The 19,795-nt window shown below is 40.4% G+C and overlaps 2 protein-coding genes across 5 annotated transcripts in view; one reads left to right on the top strand and one right to left on the bottom strand.

The window, feature by feature from the left end:
- The window catches only part of pdss2 (prenyl (decaprenyl) diphosphate synthase, subunit 2), a 32,792-nt gene extending 30,537 nt beyond the window's left edge, over positions 1–2,255 (bottom strand). Inside the window, exon 1 of the mRNA XM_003445442.5 lies at positions 1,750–2,255. Within this exon, the coding sequence (XP_003445490.1) occupies positions 1,750–2,000 (251 nt within the window). The 5' untranslated portion in view covers positions 2,001–2,255. The remainder of the gene's footprint in view (positions 1–1,749) is intronic.
- A 4,945-nt stretch (positions 2,256–7,200) lies between these two features.
- The window catches only part of sobpa (sine oculis binding protein homolog (Drosophila) a), a 55,224-nt gene continuing 42,629 nt past the window's right edge, over positions 7,201–19,795 (top strand). For 2 of the 4 annotated variants that reach the window (XM_003445506.5, XM_025900889.1), the window contains exon 1: positions 7,202–7,923. In XM_003445506.5, coding sequence (XP_003445554.1) covers positions 7,828–7,923 — 96 coding nt within the window. In that variant the 5' untranslated portion in view covers positions 7,202–7,827. Of the gene's footprint in view, positions 7,924–19,795 lie in introns of all 4 variants that reach the window. The other 2 variants (XM_005477542.4, XM_005477543.4) reach the window with 2 other exon arrangements.

Genomic DNA, 19,795 nt, shown 5'->3' with positions numbered 1-19,795 from the left:
TTTAAATCTTTAACATGTTTAATTTTAGCGTTGCACCTGAAGTCATCAAATAAATCCTGCTCATTCCATTTTTTTTCTTGCAACTACATGAACCAAATTCAACCCAAAAACACTTTTGTACAAGAACTCAATCTTTATTAAATCTCAGCCAGTGGCCCATTCTCTTCACATACAGCAAATTTTCTGCTGAATTGTTATGAGGGTTAATTTGTTTCTTCCTGCAGAGAGCTCCACACTTCAGAGTCGAGGCTAGTTTCTGTGCCAAACTTCTTAGCAGAAGAGCCTACAGTTACTATCATGCCACGTGTACCTAATTCCTGTTATTGTAAGACACACAGAACAGCAATCAGAGTAATGCATTTAGTATCAGTTTATATGTTTCCTCGCATCCGCCAGTCTTGGAGTCAAAGCTGGAAAATAAACAGGCTAATAGCTGGCTTTACTTATGAGTATTCACATTGAACTATGGACACTTTCAAACCCCTGACCACAGACTGAAGCCTTGTTAATCATAAGTGAGTCCTCCCTGCACCGCTGTATCAAAATGTAAAGAATGAAGCACCAAAATTTATGTGTATGCACTTTTCCAAATACATATAATAAAACTCCACTCTCATAGCATCGGCTGTTGCTTGACTGAAAGAAAAAACAAACAAAAAAAAAAACAAACAATAACTGCTGATTGTGGTCAGCTGCTCTTTAGCCTGAGGGTGACAGAGTAATGAAAGGATATACGAGGATATATGAGGTCAAGTGCAGTTGTACAGTTGGCTCACACAAGTAAAATCTAGCTGAGACTGTCCTATCATTATTTCATTGCAAACTAATGAAATCAAATCAAATCTCTGGATTAGATTTAATGTCTAAGACCACAGAAGAAAGCTGAAGTGGACAACTGATGAATTTCCTTGGTTCAGAAAAACATCTTCTCAACATCTGAGTCAAGAACACTCTGGAGGACGTGTCACAGTCTACATTCCTGACACAAACCACCGGTTACACGCAAGAACAGGCAAGCCACATTAGACCTTAACAGAAAACACCTAAAAGAGCCTGCACCAAGATCTGAAGCATATCACATTTGTCAAACATGGTGTAGACGTGGGCATGTATACCTGCCAGCACCACAGGTCACTAAAGTGTACAGAAGAGAAGCATGACCTCAGAGGTGTACAGGGCTACACTCTCTGCTCAGATTCAGCCAAATGTTGCAGAGCTGATCAGACAGAGCTCCACGGGGGAAATCAATAATCAGCCAAAGCACACTGCAAAAGCAACCCAAGAATGGGATATTCTTCAATGACCAAGTCAGTCACCTGATCTCAACCCAAGAGAGCATGCCTGTACAGTTATTAAATACAAAACGGAGGGCAGAGAGACCCACAAACAAGCAGTAAAGCATCTAAAGGAAGGAAATGCTGTATATGGTGATTTCTATAGGTTCTAGACTCCAGCAGGTCATTGACTGCTAAAGATACGACAAGAAAATAAACAATGCTTTTATTTAAAGGTATGTTAGTTCGTCTAAATACATCTGAGGCTCTGAAATGCAGAACTGTTTTTAAACCCCTCAAGTTAAAACTTAAAGTACGCACTTTATTCCTATATTTCCCTAAACATCATGTTTTTAATGTATTTTAGCTATCTGCATTTTCTAGATTTTATTTTATTTTTTGCAGTTATCTATAATAAACTCGCTATCTTTGTGTTTCTTTGTATTTATGGGGACCTGGTGACCCCGGTGCTTACCTGGCAGTGTTGAGGAGAGGGTGCTGAGTGCCGACCAACTTCCTCAGGTGCATGGCAACGTTACTGAGCTCGTCACTGAGGAGGCAGCGGAGGCTCATGAAGGAGGTCGGATATCCCACGATCTTCTCTGCATCGGAGACAACTTTGCTCCAGTTTGAGGATCCAGAGCTGGAGAACAGACTCAGCGTCCTCAGACCTCCTCGGCTGGACAAAGCCACGCAGGACAGTCGTGACCAAGAAGGTGAAAACATCTTCTCTCCTACTTAAAAACACTCGAGTAGTCCACAGCTGCTTCTGACAGCAGCTACTGCAAGTTTAAACCGCTCATTCAACCGCTAATGCTGCCACATGTCATTAAACCGAACCGCGTTTAAAAATACGTAAAAATTAATCTCGAAACTGAACAAACATAATATCAAAGTCAGAATATGCAGCTGTGTTTCACTACCCACGACCTGCCACTGCAAGCCGCCATTTTTACACACGTGATACGTTACGTCGAAATACGTAGTTAGGGCTGTTCTCACATTCCGCCACGCCCCTGCTCCAGAGAGCACGCCCAACCAAACTCCTTTTAAAAAAGGGATATTTTAAAAGTTTGTGGGTTTTTTTAATCGAAATATCACAAGGTAAGTATATATCATAATATTTTTTTTATTTTGACACAATTTATTCAGCGGCAAGACCCTACATGTGACGACAGTAAAATATTACTGATAGCACCATATTAGAGTCACTGAATTTGTAGATATGTGAGATTTTCTTACCCAACCTAACCGTACAGAATGAACTGTATAGAAGCTTCTGCCTCTGCCAGGCAAAGGTAACTCCAATCAGTAATGTTTTACTTTTACTGAGTATCTTGAATTTTCCACTTCCTTTTGAGTAAGTTCAAATTTATAGAAATGTAACTCGAAATTTTGACCTAGTGAGTCAGAATTTTGAGATGCTCACCTGAAATTGGCTTATGGGCAGCAAATGAATAAATGAATAAATGAATGAATGAATAAATAAATAAATAAATAAATAATGAAAACACCAAAAGTCAGTGGTGGAAAAAAAATCCATATTGTTCATTGACTAACATTTTTTTTAGTTTTTACTATAAATGTGTTGAGATTATTTTCGTTTAACACTTTTGTCTCTCAAATTTGCTGTTTTTTTATGGTAAGTTTGTCCGTTTTTTCCTCCTAAATTAAATACTTTTATCTTATATAAGCATACAGAGGTGAGCTATTATTATTGTAATTATTATTATTGTTGTTCTTGTCGTTGTTATAGTGTAATTAATAATCTAATCTTTTTTTTGGTCACTTGTTAAAAATTGCACTGCTGTCAGCAGCCATCTGTTTTTTAAGAGGAAAATGTTTTATAATCCAGGTTAAGAAAAGCAGGTGAGCAAACCAGTAAATACAGACCATCAGAGTGTTGGTAGGAATCAAACTGGAATGTATGCTGGCCAGTGAAACTGACAGACGTAAATGAATATGTTACTTAGTTTCTTTTCACTAGTCTGAATGAAGACACTGAAGCAGAATGGAGTAAAATATAATTACTGACCAAATAAGGAAAAGTGTTTTCGATTTAATCAAAACTAAACTTTAACACTTAAACTAAACACCTATCGTCACTCTCCACAATGATAGCTCAATATTTTGTGGGCTGTTTAACCATAAAACCCTCCACACACATCTATGACAACAGCACTCCCCAACAGCAACAGCCTCCCAGTGCAGGACTGCAAAACATGCTCAGGAATGGCTCGATGAACATATCAAAGACCACGTGCTGTTGACCCAGCCACCAAACTCCCCAGATCACATCAATCAGATGGATTTTTATTTGGAGGAAATCAAGGTAGTACAACCATTCCTGTTTTTCTCTGGATTTGTTAAATGAAAATCCAGAGGTTACAAATTACTTAATTAGCTGAGCCTGAAACAATGTAAGATAATGTACTAATATATAGAGACAATTATTTTAAAACAAGCAAAACAAACTGTAAACTGTCAAAAAGTTAAGTTATCATTAACATGTGTTATCTAGAAGTGAGCAAAGATCGAAAAAGGTCTCTGCACAGCAGAAAGAACAGTGTCTGTGGTCTGCTAATGTGAGGGCCCATCTGCTTTCCATTTGAGTTGGATGTTATTACATACACATTTGTAAAGCTGCTGAATGAGGGCAACACTGCTCTGTGATTTAATGTGTTTTATATGTAATGTGTGACCATTAGAGAACATCAGTTCTCCTCAGTTTTGTAAGAAAGCAACCCTCTTTCTTTCTTTCTTTCTTTCTTTCTTTCTTTCTTTCTTTCTTTCTTTCTTTCTTTCTTTCTTTCTTTCTTTCTTTCTTTCTAACTGACAGTGATATTATTTTGCTCCTGCTTCAAACAGCTGTGAGTTTCATATTCAGTCAGATTACAGCAAATTAAAGACATACTTCCTGAGATTTTAGGCCACTATGCACTCACTTTTGGTTAAATTGTGGTTTAGGTCTTCCCTAACTTATTATGTGTTTGTATTCAGGCAAATGTCAGATAAGAAAACCATGAATTTAAATGTCATGTCACGTACTTCACCTAAGGAAAACCCCTTGAAAATATCAACTGAATCCAAACTGTAATAATGAAAAGTGAGCATCCTCATGTTGCAGTTCATGTAACCCAATCTTTGTGACTATATAACCGTTCCACAGTGTGATAAGGTAATGCCCTCACAGCCACAGTGGTTTAACAAAGCTTTCATTGAATCCTCCTCCATCTGCTTATAACAGGACCGCAGAGAAGTCTGTCAAGGACAGCTTATGCAACACGGAGCTGCATCCTCTTTTACTGTAGACACTTACAAAACACACACGGATACAAAGTTCTTGTGTTTAGCCAGTAGGAAACTGCACTTTGTAACTGAGCCATGTATTCCTTTTGGTGATTTTGAGCAAAAAAGGTTAGGATCAAATTTAGTTTTAGCAAATTTGTACCAGAACTCTACTGATTCATGTAAGATTGCACACTCTGAGAAAATAAAGTACATTATTGTATCTTTAGAGATACATTTGGGCTGTACCCTCTAAGGTACTTCTCTTTTACCCTAGACAGGACATACTTTAAAGGACCTTGAAAAATCTGGATAAGATGCTTTATCTATCCAAAAGTTGTGATATTCTCGTGTTACATCGGCTGGAATTTTAACCCAAAACTATTTAAAACTGTTCAAATAAAGGAGAATAGCTCAATAAAATAAAATACAATGTAACAAGACAAAAAAGCTAAATAAGTCAAAATAAAAGTAGCACAATTAAACAGAAAAAAGTTAAATAAAACAAAAAGAAAGAGTTCAGTAAATAAAAATCTAAATGAACTAATAGAATATGATTTAAAAAGCTGAATCTAAGACACTATGAAGTCAGTAAGTCAGCGAGCTCAGATATGGGTGGACAGTTCAGACTGATAAAGACTTAAACTTGTCAGTTATATAAAATGTTTTTATGCATCTTAAATAAGGGTATAATTTTAAAATCCAAGACTAGAAATTTTACAGAATTTTGGTTTACATTTGGCCAAACACAGACCAGATGTTAAAAGACCTTAAAATTGTACACATGTACCCTTAAGTCCAGTAATTTGCTTTAGGGTGTACACTGCTGTGGATTTTACATGTAAGATCAGAAATTCACTTCGACTGTAGCCCTTTTTTAAAAGTGTTAGATTTAAATTACACTAAACCAGACTGCTGTAAGCCTGGAGGAGCACATTAAAGAAAGGGCTCCTGTCGTGTAGCTGAGCTGCCACTTTGCAAGGCATGGCAAGAGCATGCACTGTAACACACAAGTCATCTCACCCTGACCCCACATCACGGTTCACAGCTCCTGTTCCTGCTGATTTTCCGGCTCAAATGGGTGTCACTATGCCACGAGCAGCCTCAGCAGCAGCAGCACTCTCAGCAGCTTCCCTTATTGTAATTCCACTTTAAGGCAGAGGGATGCATGAACCTCAGAGTCTTGTATTCAAAGAAAAATCACAGAGTAAATGCAGCTGGATCAGTTTTGTATGAGACAAAGAAAATCATGCATTTTAGACATGAGGAAAAAACATCATTTATAAACATTCAGTCACATTGTCTTGTTTAAAGAGCTTTGCAAGGCCAGTAACAAACCGCATGTACCGGCATGAATGCACAGTATATGCAATAATGTGTATACTGAGCTGATACATGTTTTCCTCTGGAACAATCAGGCTCAATCAATATGGCCTACCATGATTTATTAGGACAGATTTTTTTTACTGTAGAATATTGGACGGTAATGGAACAACTGCAGTAAACAGGATTGATCAGTATAGTGGAAACCACATTCTATAGATCAGCTCTGGAATTGATTTACATTTAAACTGTTGGACTCGTGCTCACAGTTGTATTGGAAAGAGAAATGTCCTGTGGGACTTCTGTAGTATCACTCTCATGAATCTTTCAAGTCTCTGCAAACAGGTGTAATCAAAATAAACCTCAAACTAAGTGAAACTCTGTGCTCTTCTTGTCTTTGAGTTGCAGCACATTTCCACACCTCCCCGAGCTGGCTTCTGGCTACTGTGTAACACCACTGTCGCCAAGCTCTGCTTGTAGACCATCTGACCATTGGGGGGCATTTACCTGGAGATGACTGCTGCTGTGCTGTGCTATATCCATGCATATATCTATTCTGGAGCATATCCCAGCTGTCAGTTAATGAGCCAATTCAAGGATATCAAAGCTATATTTAAAGAATTCCCCATAAGTGCAATGGGGATTGAACACTTCTTCAGCTACCATGCCCCTCTAATCTGGCACTAGCTCACAGTTTGGGTTCAGGAGACAGACACTCTTTCTTCTTTTAAGATTAGGCTCCAATCTTTCCTTTTTGATAAAGCTTAATTAGGACTGGATTTGTTTACCCTGAACCAGCTCTTAGTTATGCTGCTTAGGGCTCAAGTTGCTGGCATACATCCCATGATGCACTGAGGGTTTCTTGAGCTCTCCCCATCTCAAGTTTGTGTTTTGTCCTGTTTGTTGTTTGTGGACTCTCTCTTTCTCTTCACACCCCAACCAGTCGTGGCATGTGTCTTCCCCTCAGTGAGCTTGGTTCTGTTGAAGAGGAAGTGAGATCTTAATATTATAGAGTCACATTACAAGGCCTCTTGAGATGGCTGCTGTTGTGAACTGTTGCTATATAAATAAAAGTAAATGGAAATGACACAATTCGTGGCCTCATTTGGTCCTCTGCATGTTGAGAAATTAGTGAGAAAAAGCAACACTATGAGGTCCAGATGGAAACTTTATTTCAGGCACGCTGCATTTCTCTTCTGTCTGCACACACACACACACACACACACACACACACACACACACACACACACATTTTATTTATGCACCTGCTCCACACTTTTCACTAAAATTGTCTTTGCAGAGAAAATCAAAAAGACATAGTTTTACTGAACCCCTGCAACACTGGCCGACCTGCTGAAGCGCCACAGAGCTCTCCACCCACTGTACTTGCTCAGTTCTTCCTACGCACTGAAACTTTGATTTTGCGGTGTTAAATGACTGAAGGAGAAGGGTTGGCAACTAACAGCATGATTGAATGTTGCTATGACCAACAGCAGGCTACCCTGAAAAGGCTGGAGGACTGTGTGGGGGCACCTGTTTGCTGGTTACAGACTGTCACCATGAGGGAGCACCGCTAAGTGGATGTGACTGCTCTGATTGCACTCCACGGGAAAGCGAGAAGAAATAGCCTACCTCTGATCATCAACGCGTCATATAATGTTTCAGCGGACGCCCCTCCCCCTGTCTCGTTTTTTCCCCTCACTCAACCTCTCCTTTGACTCACAGAGGCGGCTCACCACTGGCGCACGGACCGTGGAGGATACGGGCAGAAGATGGCTGACTTAGCCGGGCACCGCAAGCCCTCGGCGGCATCACCAGCGTCACACGGGCCGCTGAAAAGCTGCAAGACACCCGCCGTCTGGCGACTGTAAACAGCTGCCTCTCTCAACCCCTCCTCTCCCCTCCTCACCGCAAATATTGACAGAAGTATCACAGAGAAAACATGGCAGAGATGGAAAAAGAGGGCAGACCTCCGGAAAATAAAAGAAGCCGAAAACCAGCTCACCCAGTGAAAAGAGAAATAAATGAAGAGATGAAGGTAAAGGGGGATCTGTGCCCAGCTGCATGTGATTACGCGTGGAGTGGCTGTGAGGAGCGTGCATGTGTGTTGAAGCACTAGCCAGGCAGTGAAAGAAAATACGATGCACTCAAGTGCAATTGGCTGCGTGATAGTGAAACTTTAATTTATCATGTTTTGATTTATCCAAGTTCTATTGTCACATCCACGCTGAACGCCAGGCTCTAAGCGCAGCCTGCCAATACCGCCTTGCACAATGGATGCGGCACCCATTCACAGCTACTCCTCTACTATTAAGTTTTGAGTCAGTGGAGGAATACTGTCGCTTCAATTCATGGCATAATCTATCTGTTTGTGTGCCCTGCCTTTCATGGCTCACCCAGAGTTAATGGAAAATCCAGTGCGTCAGTGAAGGCGTCAACAGAGCTTCTACTATTACTATTAATACTGCTACACTACAGCGCAGGGGAGAGCGGCCAATGTGCATAATTAGTGTAAATCAATGGGGGAACACTGGTTTCCCCGCGATGCTTTTGTGGGTTTGTCTCTGACTGGAGATGTTTTTGTATGCCCGCGTTTGTGTGTGTGCTTGTGTTAGTGTGTTGACCAGCTGCCCAGAGGCGTGTGATCCAGATGTGCGTCTGTGAGCTTTACGCACCCGACAAGAGCACATTGTCTCCCGGGATCGACCTGCACGATTCTCCCCCGTCGACATTCAAACACACGTTGTTTCTATTCCTGTGTTTTCTATTTTTTTTTTCTTTGCTCGGTACACATTGTGATATTTGAGCCGTGAGCTCCGTGTGGTTCATTATGGAGCGAAAAAAAAAAAGTGCTCGTGGCGTGTGTGTGTGTGTGACAGAGGCAGGCTGCGTGTCCGCTTTGTCTACATCTCCTCATTGTTTGTACACATCTGGCCGGAGACGCAGAAGCACCCGGTGTTTTCACTGTTATGGGATGGATGTGCAGGTGATCACACCGAGAATAACTGCGGAAATTGTAATTTTTTCTTCGGTTGTCAGAGGAGATGCGAGGGTGCTGGCTTTGAGCGAGTCCTGAAACAACCCTGGAATAAAAAAAAAAGAAAAAGAAAAGAGCTTTTTTGTATGTAGACCCCTCCAAAATACCCGCCGCGTTCACGTGTCACTGCTTCACTTATTTATTTATTATTATTTTTAACTGTACAAAGAGGGTAATGTGCACTTTACTGATAACAAAGCAGCTGTCAAAGATGCATAAGAATGGAGCAGTAAACTGTAATAATTTTGCACAATTTCAAACCAGTGCAATCTACTGTTATTGTCAGCATGTGCTTGAACAGATGCATGCCTTCACTTTTAATTCTCAGAGTCCTTGTCTGTCAGATAAAATTCATTGTAAGCCTAGAGGAAGGAGAATCCACGCAGTAACAGAATTTTAATAGAATGCACATTTTTTTTGTGATGAAATGAAACACATTTTCTCAGGAAGAATAAAGTTAACCCATCTCTCTCTCTCTCTCTCTCTCTCTCTCTCTCTTTCTTTCTTTCTCTCTGTCTGGTCCTGATGGCAGAAGGGAGGGATGCAGGGTTGTGGTGGTGGTATGGGCGGGTGGGTGGGGGTGTGTCAGGCAGGGTTTTCTCCATGGAGAAATTTCCTTAGTTTTAGTACTAAAGGTGTTCTCAGAGGAGCTTTTAAAATGTGCCCAATATTTCCCAGCTGCCTTTTAGGCAGAAGGAGGTGTCTTCCTGTCAAATTCTGTAGCACAAGTCTAGGTTTGATTTTTGTCAGTTCTGTCATTATTTCAGACGACAGCTATCAGGCTAAAAATCTATTCGCAAAAGACACAAATTAAAAAAAAAAAATCACACTGAATGTCTCATCTGATAATTTATCACTTTGACCAAGTAATTATATGATGCCAGTCATCAGTCAGAAATGATGTTTTATTTGCAGGTCTGTGTTTTGCTGTTAGATGACAGATTTTGTGACACGGGTCATCATTCAGGATTCAGCAGAATTGACATGTCTTGTATGTTTCGGAGAGGTGTCATGCCCGTTAAACATCTCATTTGAATGGCAGCAGCTTAATTTGTCATCACTTTTATTTTTTAAATTTTGAATATGTGAGCAAATAAAGCTGTCAGCAGCTTGTGGATTTTAAGATATGACAATAAATGCGTACGGCAGCGCAGCGGATACACTGTAGAGCTGTGCCGATGGTGTGGGGGGAAAAGCGATGGCGCCTCGTGACAACTCCAATATCTCCATCAATACCAGGGGAAGCTACTAAAGGGAGTAGCAGATGTGGTTAAGGTGTCAAAACACCTTTAAAAGGCTAAACAAGTTCGATTGCAGCTCCTTACACAACCTTGGATTTCAACTCTCATTACATCACACAAGCTGTTGTCTATACACAATTAATTTAAGACACTGATCCAGTGGTAGAAAGTTCCACCTGCGTGCAGCCTTTACTTTAAATACCATGATTAATAAGTGTAATTTGGCACATGTAAAACCTGGATTCAGCTTTCTGATGCTCCCTGCAGAGCTGCAGTTAATTAATATTATGCTGCAGAGTTGCATGATGGTTGCCTCCTTCAGAACACCAAGTCCTGAGTTTAAAAGTATCGATTTTCTGCAGAAAACTTTTAGGTTCTTCTGTTCAGAACAAAAACAGACCTGATTTGTTCCCGTCTCCTCTTAAGATTCCCTCATCTTCAATAATACAAACCAAAGCTGGAAGAAAAACAGAGAGAGAGAGAGAGTGAGACACACAATGTGCCCTTTTGAGGGATCATACTCCTCTGAAAAACTAAACAGTCTGACAGTGTTTCCTTCATCTGGCTGCTTAATGTGCGCCATGGTAAAATAAGCCTCGGTGAGTAATCTAGGAGAAGGAGGAGTGGGCTTGGAGGGGATATGAAACGGTGGAGAGAGGGGTAAGAAACAGGGGAGAAAGGAATGTATACAGCACTGGGCTGGCTGAGCTGTAAAAACTGTAACCCGAGCGTCTCCGCTGTATCACATATCAAGGGAAGTAAAGGGAAATGAAAGCAGAGGAGAGGGAGAGGCAGAGGAGGAGAGAGGGAGCAGGGGAGTGGAAAAGTGGAGAGGAAGGAGGAGGAGGCAAAGAGGAAACTTGGCGCGTGGATTCAGGAATTTTATCATGGTGTATTGTGTCCTGCTCTGGTTTCTACCCGCAAGGTATCCAGTTGCCACCATCATCATTACCACAAGCCCTACTGGCCATGTTTGGGTCTTACTGGAGGGGAAACAAGGGGGAAGACAGGCAGAAGCAGGGTCAGCTGCTGAAGTTGTGACAGAGGAGTGTCAGCTTGTGAGGCGAAAGTATCAGGAGTAGGTCATCAATAAGCTGCTAATTATCCTGCAGATTTAAGTGAGCTTGTAAGAGTCCCTGTGAAAAGGGTATTTTACTGCAGATGGTTTCCAATTATTGACGGTATCGATCTGGGGTAGGCAATTAATTTTCCCAAGGGGCCACATGAGAAACAATAGGCCTTCTAGAGAACTAAAATTAATATTGTAGGCTTCTAGAGAACTAAAATTAATATTGAGCAGAACTGAGTTCAGCTTATTGGTGGCCTTTGGAAAATTAATTGCCCACCTCTGATATAGATAAACACTCTTAAACATCATAAACATGCTGTGTGACCCATAACCTGTAGTGCACAAAGAGGGCATCAGAAATGGCAGAACAATTTACAAAAACATTTGGAACTGCGACTCAGACAGTGCAGCCATAAAATCATGACTATAGACTGTATATAAAAGATGGAAATAGCCGCCGTGTCACCAGTTTGTCACAATGTTATTCTTTAGTAACTATATTTGAACGAGAGTGTTGACTATTTGCTAATGCTGGCAAGCTTGGTGAGCAAGGTACCACCCGTATGCAATGCACACTTGTTAATAAGAAAGTAAGTTGCATAGCACTACAATTTAACTTACTAAAAGCAGAGCGCTGACTCATTAGATTGCCCACTGATACGTTTAATTGCACCTCTCTCAAATTAGCCTAGCAAACAGGTAGCATTTACCTGTTGGTCTTATCATCTTCACCACTGAAAATGCATGAATTAAAAATTTAATTAAACTGGGATCAAATGTTTGGTGTCCGTGAGTCCTCCTGGGTCCAAGTCAGCGGTCCCCAGCCTTTTTTGTGCCACGGCCCATTTTATGTCCAACAATATTTTCACGGACCAGCCTTTAAGGTGTCGCGGATAAATAAAACCAGGACCAAAAAGAAGAACATTTATTCATAACACATGGGAAAAGACCCAGGGAAACCGAGTTAACGATAAAAACAATGAAAAATAGCGATATAAACTGATAAAAACCCTGAAAACCATAAATGTCACACCCGAGCCTCAACTCTCATGGCTCGGTACCAAACGACTCATGGACCAGAACTGGTCTGTGGCCCGGGAGTTGGGGACCGCTGGTCTAAGAGACATAAAAGAGTAAGCATGAGGGTTGGTGCACATGCCTGCATGACTACTCAGACTCGTCCGTGGAAAATTTACATTACAATGCACCAGCTAAACATGAGCCCTAAGCAGTCCAGCGGTCCGTGTCCTGTCAGGAATGGAGTATAATCTAAGCCTCAATAAAATAAAAAATTCAAGTTTAAGGGTGAGTCAACCTCAAGTGGGCATTTGAGGAACTTCAATTTTTTACACATTTTTTTGGCTTCATTTTTTAAGCCCTCTATGTTGCAACTTGATGGGCATATAAGAAGTAACCTTTAAAAATGGTCAAATCCACAGCTACAGGGTCACAGTGACCCTGTAGCTGCTTCAACACCTCTTTGATGGATTGTCAACTGCATATGATAAGCTTCATAAATACAGTCCTGATGTATTAGATTGCACTGGATGAAGGTGTCTGCAGTAATATAGTGGCCTCTCAGTGTTAGAGATGGCAAACAGTAGTGTCTGCTCTGACAGCTCAGTAGTGGTGCTGTCGCTGTAAGTCACTGCGTTTACAAACAGTCTATGTTTATGTACTTTTGTGCCTATTTGTGACTTTTCATAATTTGTCTTTAATGTTTCCTTAATACACTATATGGCTTTGTCTTTGTTTTATCACTCTCATGCTTCCTGCTCTCATCTGTGCTCAGAGGGTTTTGCATCTTCAGTTTTCTTTAATTGTCTATAAATGCCATCTACCTGCCTGTGACTGTAGGAGAAAATTGTCCTCTATTTGCATAACCCGACTTCGCTGCTCACGTTAATTAACACGCACAGTGCCTTTTAAATAAAATAAATGTACACCTTAAATAAACCATTTTAGGAGAAAAGTGAAGGTGAAGAGCTTGAATAGAGAGGCAGTCAGCAAACTAAAGCAATACTTAGTTCTTCCATCTCCACCCATCACATGTTAGCGGAGAAGGATTTAAAAAAAGCAAGCGTGCTTGATAGGTGTTGTATTTATACTGTATATACAAAGATATTTAGTGTTATAATTCCCCCCCAATGAATCATGGAAGGCTGGCTGTATCTGTTTAAATCTACTTTCTTGTTACATTTCTCATTTCTTTGTTTACTTGAAAGGGACAGAGCTCATAGATTAACAGAAAAATACCTGTAAATGAGCCAGCTTTAGACTTATGGGGTAATTTTCATTTACTGCCCTTGGCCTGTTCCTACAACAGCAACAAGAATATCAGTGATCATTCCAAACTGGATCTATGAAGTTTTCCAGTGACTTAGCTTCTAGAGGTTGCAAGTAGTCTAGAATGGCTGTTTCTGGATTATAAGGAGAGAAATTCCATAATATTGGAGATACATTTTACATACGTACATCATTTTTCCCGCAGCGTTGCAGGCATTTAAAATCGGGATAATGATAAATGCTTAAATCTGAAAGCCTGCAAGTCAACAAACCGATTTGTAAGTCAGCTTTAGCGTCTGTTCCTGTCTACAGTGGGCGGACATTAGCCGCTCGTGTACTGGTCAGACTAACTCAAGCTTTAGGGGTGAACCCCCAGTCAGTGTGGCGAACAAAGCAGTGTTGTTTTTGGTATGAATTCAAGCCTCACTGTAAAAGAAGGGTTATTCTATTTCTTCTTTTGTTTTTAAATACAGCGTATAATTATCTTTGGTCATTTCATGGCTTTTTGAAACCGCAGTTCTAGAGCCAGCAGTCAGTCCCTGCTGTCGTTCTTTCTTCAGTCTACTGCTTCACTGACAAAAGAGCACATGGGTAACAGCAAGTAAAGTTGTAGTTTTCACTTCACCTCTTTACCATTGCATGGAGAAACCAACACAGTGATGAATGTTCTGTCTTATCGTCAGTCAGCATGAAAAAAACATATTCCAAGGTCGATGTCGTGTGAAGGTCCTGAGACTCTGAGACATCCACAGGGCTGGTTAAGTCGGGCTGAAAGGGTGTGCTGAGGAAATTTAAAGGTACTTTTTGTCATTTCCATCACCAAATGTTGAGGAAAACTTTAACTACCAGAAGGTTAAAGGGAATAGATAATGCTACTTTCAGCTGCATCATTCACAGAGGGTCGCCACAGTGGGTCGCTCCACATCTTTGATTCGGCATAGTTATTTTAATGCCACACGCCCTTAGTGAAGGCAAGACCAAACAGGGTTTGTGTCTCCTCCCGGGATCAACCCAGATGTGTTTTTCTTGTTATGTGAATTTTCTCACTGCATCTTCTGCTTATATAAATCGATATTACTTGAAAGTACCAGCTGGTCCTTGTTCAGCTTCAACTGATAGGTCTTCCGCAGAATGTAAAATAAAGCAATAGTGGTTGTTTTAGTATTGCTTTAGTTTATTTAAACATTGGAATTTTAAAAATAAGTTCCTTTAAACAGATAATCCACCTTATTCTTTTGCATTTTCCCACACAGTCAGAAGTAGTATTCTAACTGGCTTTTACCTTCAGTTCTGCATTTATCATGTCGGGTTGCTGTGTTTGCTCTGTGGAGCTAGCCCAGTTTCACAGCACTGTTGCAGAACCTCCTGCTGCTTTCATGTTTGATGATCCCATTGGAAAGATGCACGAAGTCCAGAAAACCTGTTCTTGACCAGGCTTTCCAGGGAGGCACCGTCCCCTCTGAATAACTCAAAACATGAGGCAAAAAACATGCAGTTAGTCATTTTTTCCAGTGAAGAACTTCTTTAAAATGAATCCATTGTTTTACTTCACCAGTGAGTAGTTTATAGTAATATCGCTCAGCAGGTTGGCTGCAAGGCATTATAATTCACTAAGTTTTTTTAAAGGCTGTTAAAGAGAATTCACCTTAGAGAAACACCAACTTCTTCTGATTATGAGCAAGACTTCAGCAACCAGTAGCATCACGTGCATTCACAAAAGCTTTGGGAAAAAGATTTTGCAGGAACGTTAAGCTGAAGGTAGAATCGCCTTTATTTCTCTGTTGCACTGCAGAAACTGGAGACCATCATGGTTCTTAGAGCTTCCTTTATAAGTTCATTTTTTTACCTTTACCGTTTTACAGCATTGGCAACCACCATCAAAACCAGTCCTAATGCTGGTTAAAGATAAGCTGTGTAAACAACATCTGTTGATGCAAAACTAGAGAAAGTGAACTGACAGGGAAGTCCAAGATTTATGTGAGGGAGGGAGTAATGTGCAAGTTTGACTCCTCAGAATGAGATATGAACTTTCTTGAGATCAGCCAAAATCAGGAAATCAGCAGGAAACACACTTTGACCTCAGTTTTGTCCAAGGCTCTCCTTTGTGATTATTACAGCAGATAAACTGAGATTTTGTCCGTTATAAACCAGATAAAAAAACTATACATCCAGCGTAACATACAGATACCTGCAGCTGCCCTTCTGCCTCTTCCTCTCCGGCACACGCAGAGCCGAAGTTGGTGCCGCTGCTTTGATGAGTCGCCAGCAGGGATTAGATTCCCCTCTTAATAACGCTCCCCCTTTCTCGAAGTAGTAGGGTGACTTAGAGGACAGGATGGTAGGAAGGAAAGGGAGACACAGAGAGATGCTGTGTTTTTGTCTTGGTGATGTGGTTATTTTACAGCTACATCCGTTTTACTCAGGACTACATTCAGCTTGGGTTATGCTCCATCTCGTTTGTTCAAAAGGAGGATTTTCTCCTGGGTGATTTTGTTCCTCTCAAGGTTTCATCCTTGCAGTTGGGCTAATTGCTGCACTTGTGCCTGCCAATTTGTGCGCCTCGAGTCTGTCAGCACTCTGCCTCTTTTCAGGTTATTGTTATGTAAGTTGCCCATAAATCTTCCTCTCCATTAAGGTTTCATTAATTATTCCCATAATTTTAAAGAGGCCATAATGGGCTGGTTTACAGCTTTTTAATTTTATTTTTAGAATTTTACTGGAGTATTATAGACTTTTTAATGTTCAAAAAAACAGATGTTATTTTTTTTAATAATACTCTGTCATAGGCATGTCGTAGCACAGCCTTGAGTCTGTGTAGCTAATTTTAAAAATTTTAATATTTAAAAAAAGGTTTATTAAGACTTTACACTAGTAGGAGAATAGCTGCTTTGACATGTGGCTTGTATTTTATTTGTATTTTCTCTGTCTTAAAATTAACATTAGATTATTTTTATACGTATCTGAGGCATGCATCCATACATAGAATAGATACACCTTGCTCGCCATGGTTGCTAGTGTTTGGCCCAAGTCACTCAGGACTGCTCAGCAACCCCCTGACAAACACCAGTTGCTTTAGAGAAATGTGTATTCTCCTATTAGTAGGCAAATGGTTGCTGGAGGTTGCTGGGAGTCACAAGGTGAAACTGGTCACTAAGAAGTATACGTTGGTATATGGTGTATGTGTGTGTACAGGTGTATGGTCCTAAACTGAAATGGAAATCCTTGTGATTGCTTTGGTTGCTAGCAGATTACATGGAAGACACAGATTTTTCTGCAAATATCCTCCAACTAAGTGGTAGTGAAACCAAAAAGTATGACATGAACCAGAAATGGAAAATGCGTACTTAAAGAAGCTGCTCCTTTTAAAATGTCTGTTGCAGCGGTAAGGTGAATATTCTGTGTTTCCGGATTGCGCCATACTGTTTCAAATTTTTTCCATCCATACATGTGACCAGTTCACCTAGCTACAGCCAGGAACTTCTCACCAGCTGGTTGGGGAATACAAATTTTCCCGTAGCACCTGGAGGTTTCCAGGGTTGGCCAACCTGTGCGACTAAGGCCTTGATAACTTGGCCTAAGGGCCACTTCTGGTTACAAAAACCAAGATGGCATATTTAAATAACGATTGTAAACCAATGGGGTACATCACAGTGGTTATTCTTATCTTTTATATAGAGTCTATGGTAACAAGCTATAACATTGGATCCTTGGAATAACTTAAAAAAACAACAGTAACACACTAAAATATAATGGAAAAAACAAAAAGCATATTGTGGAGACCAACTTATTTCCTCTCAGTGTGTTTGGAAGAAGATCTCCTAAAATCTGATCATTCCCTCAGGCTACTCAATTTCATACGTTTAGACTAAAATATTTAGTTCAATTAATTTATATGAAACCAAATTAATAATAATAAAAAAACTATTTTGACTGGCTGATGGTTCAGCCATAATTGAGGAAAGTGGTTACAGTTTCTCATTTGTGTGTTTTTCTTTGTTTAATGGGGCTCTATAATATGTAAAAAATCTAATAGTTTTAGAATTTTTATATTTATATAATAAGCTAATAATAATTGTAATCTGCAAATGAAATGGTAATTAATTGCTGCCCTAATTTACTGTGTCCTCATTATCTGCCCTGCATGTGTGTGGAAGGACTCTCTGGTGTAAATGGAGCACAGATAAACACAGTTAAAGTAAAAAAAAAATGAAATTAATAAAACATGTTTAGTTAAAAAGTCAGGAGGCGAAATTGTGACTATTTAATGTATGTGGCAATGAGAATGTGTTCACAGCGTGTCTCAGTGGGTGACAACAAGGTTATGTATTTAGCTGTCAGCACCTAACTTTAGCTCTGCTCAGGACGCGGTACTAAATCTGACTCCCAGGAACCTTCAGGCAGAAAAAGCACTGCTGTCACTCATCATTGTTCAAGCATTAGCGTCGTTACATCTGCAAACATGAGCTGTCCTCATTAACAGCCTTCACTGCTTTAACCACCATTTTTAAAAAGCTCTGTGGCAAAAAAAAAAGCAGCGATTATGAATGTTTGGATTAGACTTTAATTACTGTAAATAATCACTGCAAATCCTTTCATTGTTGATGGTGATGCTGTCTAACCTTGAAGCCCACAGAGCTCCAGATGTGCGCTCACATGTGCTTGCATGCTAGGCCTGCAGGTACGGCATGCACGTGGATGGTGTGCTTTGACTTCACCTGTTATTGATTCAAACTGTGCCCTGCACCTTTGTGCCACGCACTACCCACTGACCACCCCACCACAGCGGTATTTAATAACAGACAGATCGATAAAATACTGTCATTCTTCATTAATAAAGCCATCCCTGCATTTTGGCTTCTTTTAACTGCCACACAGGTCTTCCTGCACAGCACTGCAGAAAAACTATAGGCTCTGTGTGAACACAGCCAAACTGAGGTAAAACTGAGCCAAGAGTGGTGCTACTACTCTGAGGTACAAATACACACATCATGAATTTCTCCATAAAATGCTTAGAAATGGACCAAATGTGCTGATGAAGCAGGAGAAAATCTGCCTCTGTCACTCCTGTGCGTGCCACAGTGTCTCAAATATGCAAAGAGATACTTCTGCCACAGTGAATGTTGTGTGAGTGAGAGCTCATTCCCACTTGAGACTTACTTTTTCCCCATGATATAATACATATAATACCACTGTAAGCAGTATCCAAACTGCAGTTATCATTGGTGATTGAGTTTGTATTAAGTAATTAAGCCAATGCATCTACCTGTTGTCTGCAGGCTGGAGCTCCATGCACACCAGGCCTCACTGTGTCAGAAGCCATCAAAGCAGACTCTTTCTTTTCTTTTCAAGAGCTGTACACGGTATTTTATTGTGAAAGTACACCACCCTGCCTCCACCGAGACCCTCCATATTCACTTTATTTCCCCAAATTAAATTCTACCCTCGGATACAGTCACTTTATCACCCACAAAAAAACACAAATTGACGCTGCAGAGCTGCCTCCATTCTACTGTCTCCTGAGAAATCTGGACTTGCCTAACTTTCTCTGTCTGATTACTTTGGTGTGAAACAACACAGGTCAGCATAGGCTGGTCAACACGAACCCGTGGTGTGCAATGAGCAGATACCTCATCTTTCTACACCATCACAGGCTGTTGGAGGTCAGATGTTATTCAAGTGCATTTTTATTCCACGTGAACCTTTCATGTACAGCTTTGTATCGAGTCTGAATGTGTTTTCCAGATCTGTGTGCGCCAAATCTTCCACATCAGAGCTTTTTTTTTCTTGGTTTTGCACAGGTGGTTTAAAAAGCAACATAATTGTTACCTTAAAAGGGTCATTAAAATGAACTCAAGAGGGACAAGTTTTATTACAAGTCACATGAACTTCAGTAGTACATGCCAACACTGCAGTATTGTTTGGCCTGTTGATATGATGCTTTTACGCCACAGCTGCATAAATGCAAAAGATTCTAGGCAACACGATGATGCTAGTTGGTTGCTGAGCTCCTGATCATGGAGGAGGACAATAAACAAACTCACAAGACATTTCATGCATTATACTAAGATATATAAGGTAGAAAAGACAGTTGTTCATTTTAATATGAATGTATACGTGGACAAAAACAGGGCTCGGGCTTTGTCCTGTGACCCATACAGCCCACAGTTACTAGCCTAATTTTCCCATAAACTACATTCCAGTCCAACAAACATCTAAACAAATGAACTAAAATAATAATTGCAACACTCCTTAGTTTAGATTTAAACTTTATCATGAA

The sequence above is a fragment of the Oreochromis niloticus genome, linkage group LG19 (genome assembly GCF_001858045.2).
Source record: "Oreochromis niloticus isolate F11D_XX linkage group LG19, O_niloticus_UMD_NMBU, whole genome shotgun sequence".
Classification (NCBI taxonomy): domain Eukaryota; kingdom Metazoa; phylum Chordata; class Actinopteri; order Cichliformes; family Cichlidae; genus Oreochromis; species Oreochromis niloticus.
The sequence above is the reverse complement of the archived record's forward strand: the minus strand, read 5'-3'. Positions and strand labels throughout refer to the sequence as shown.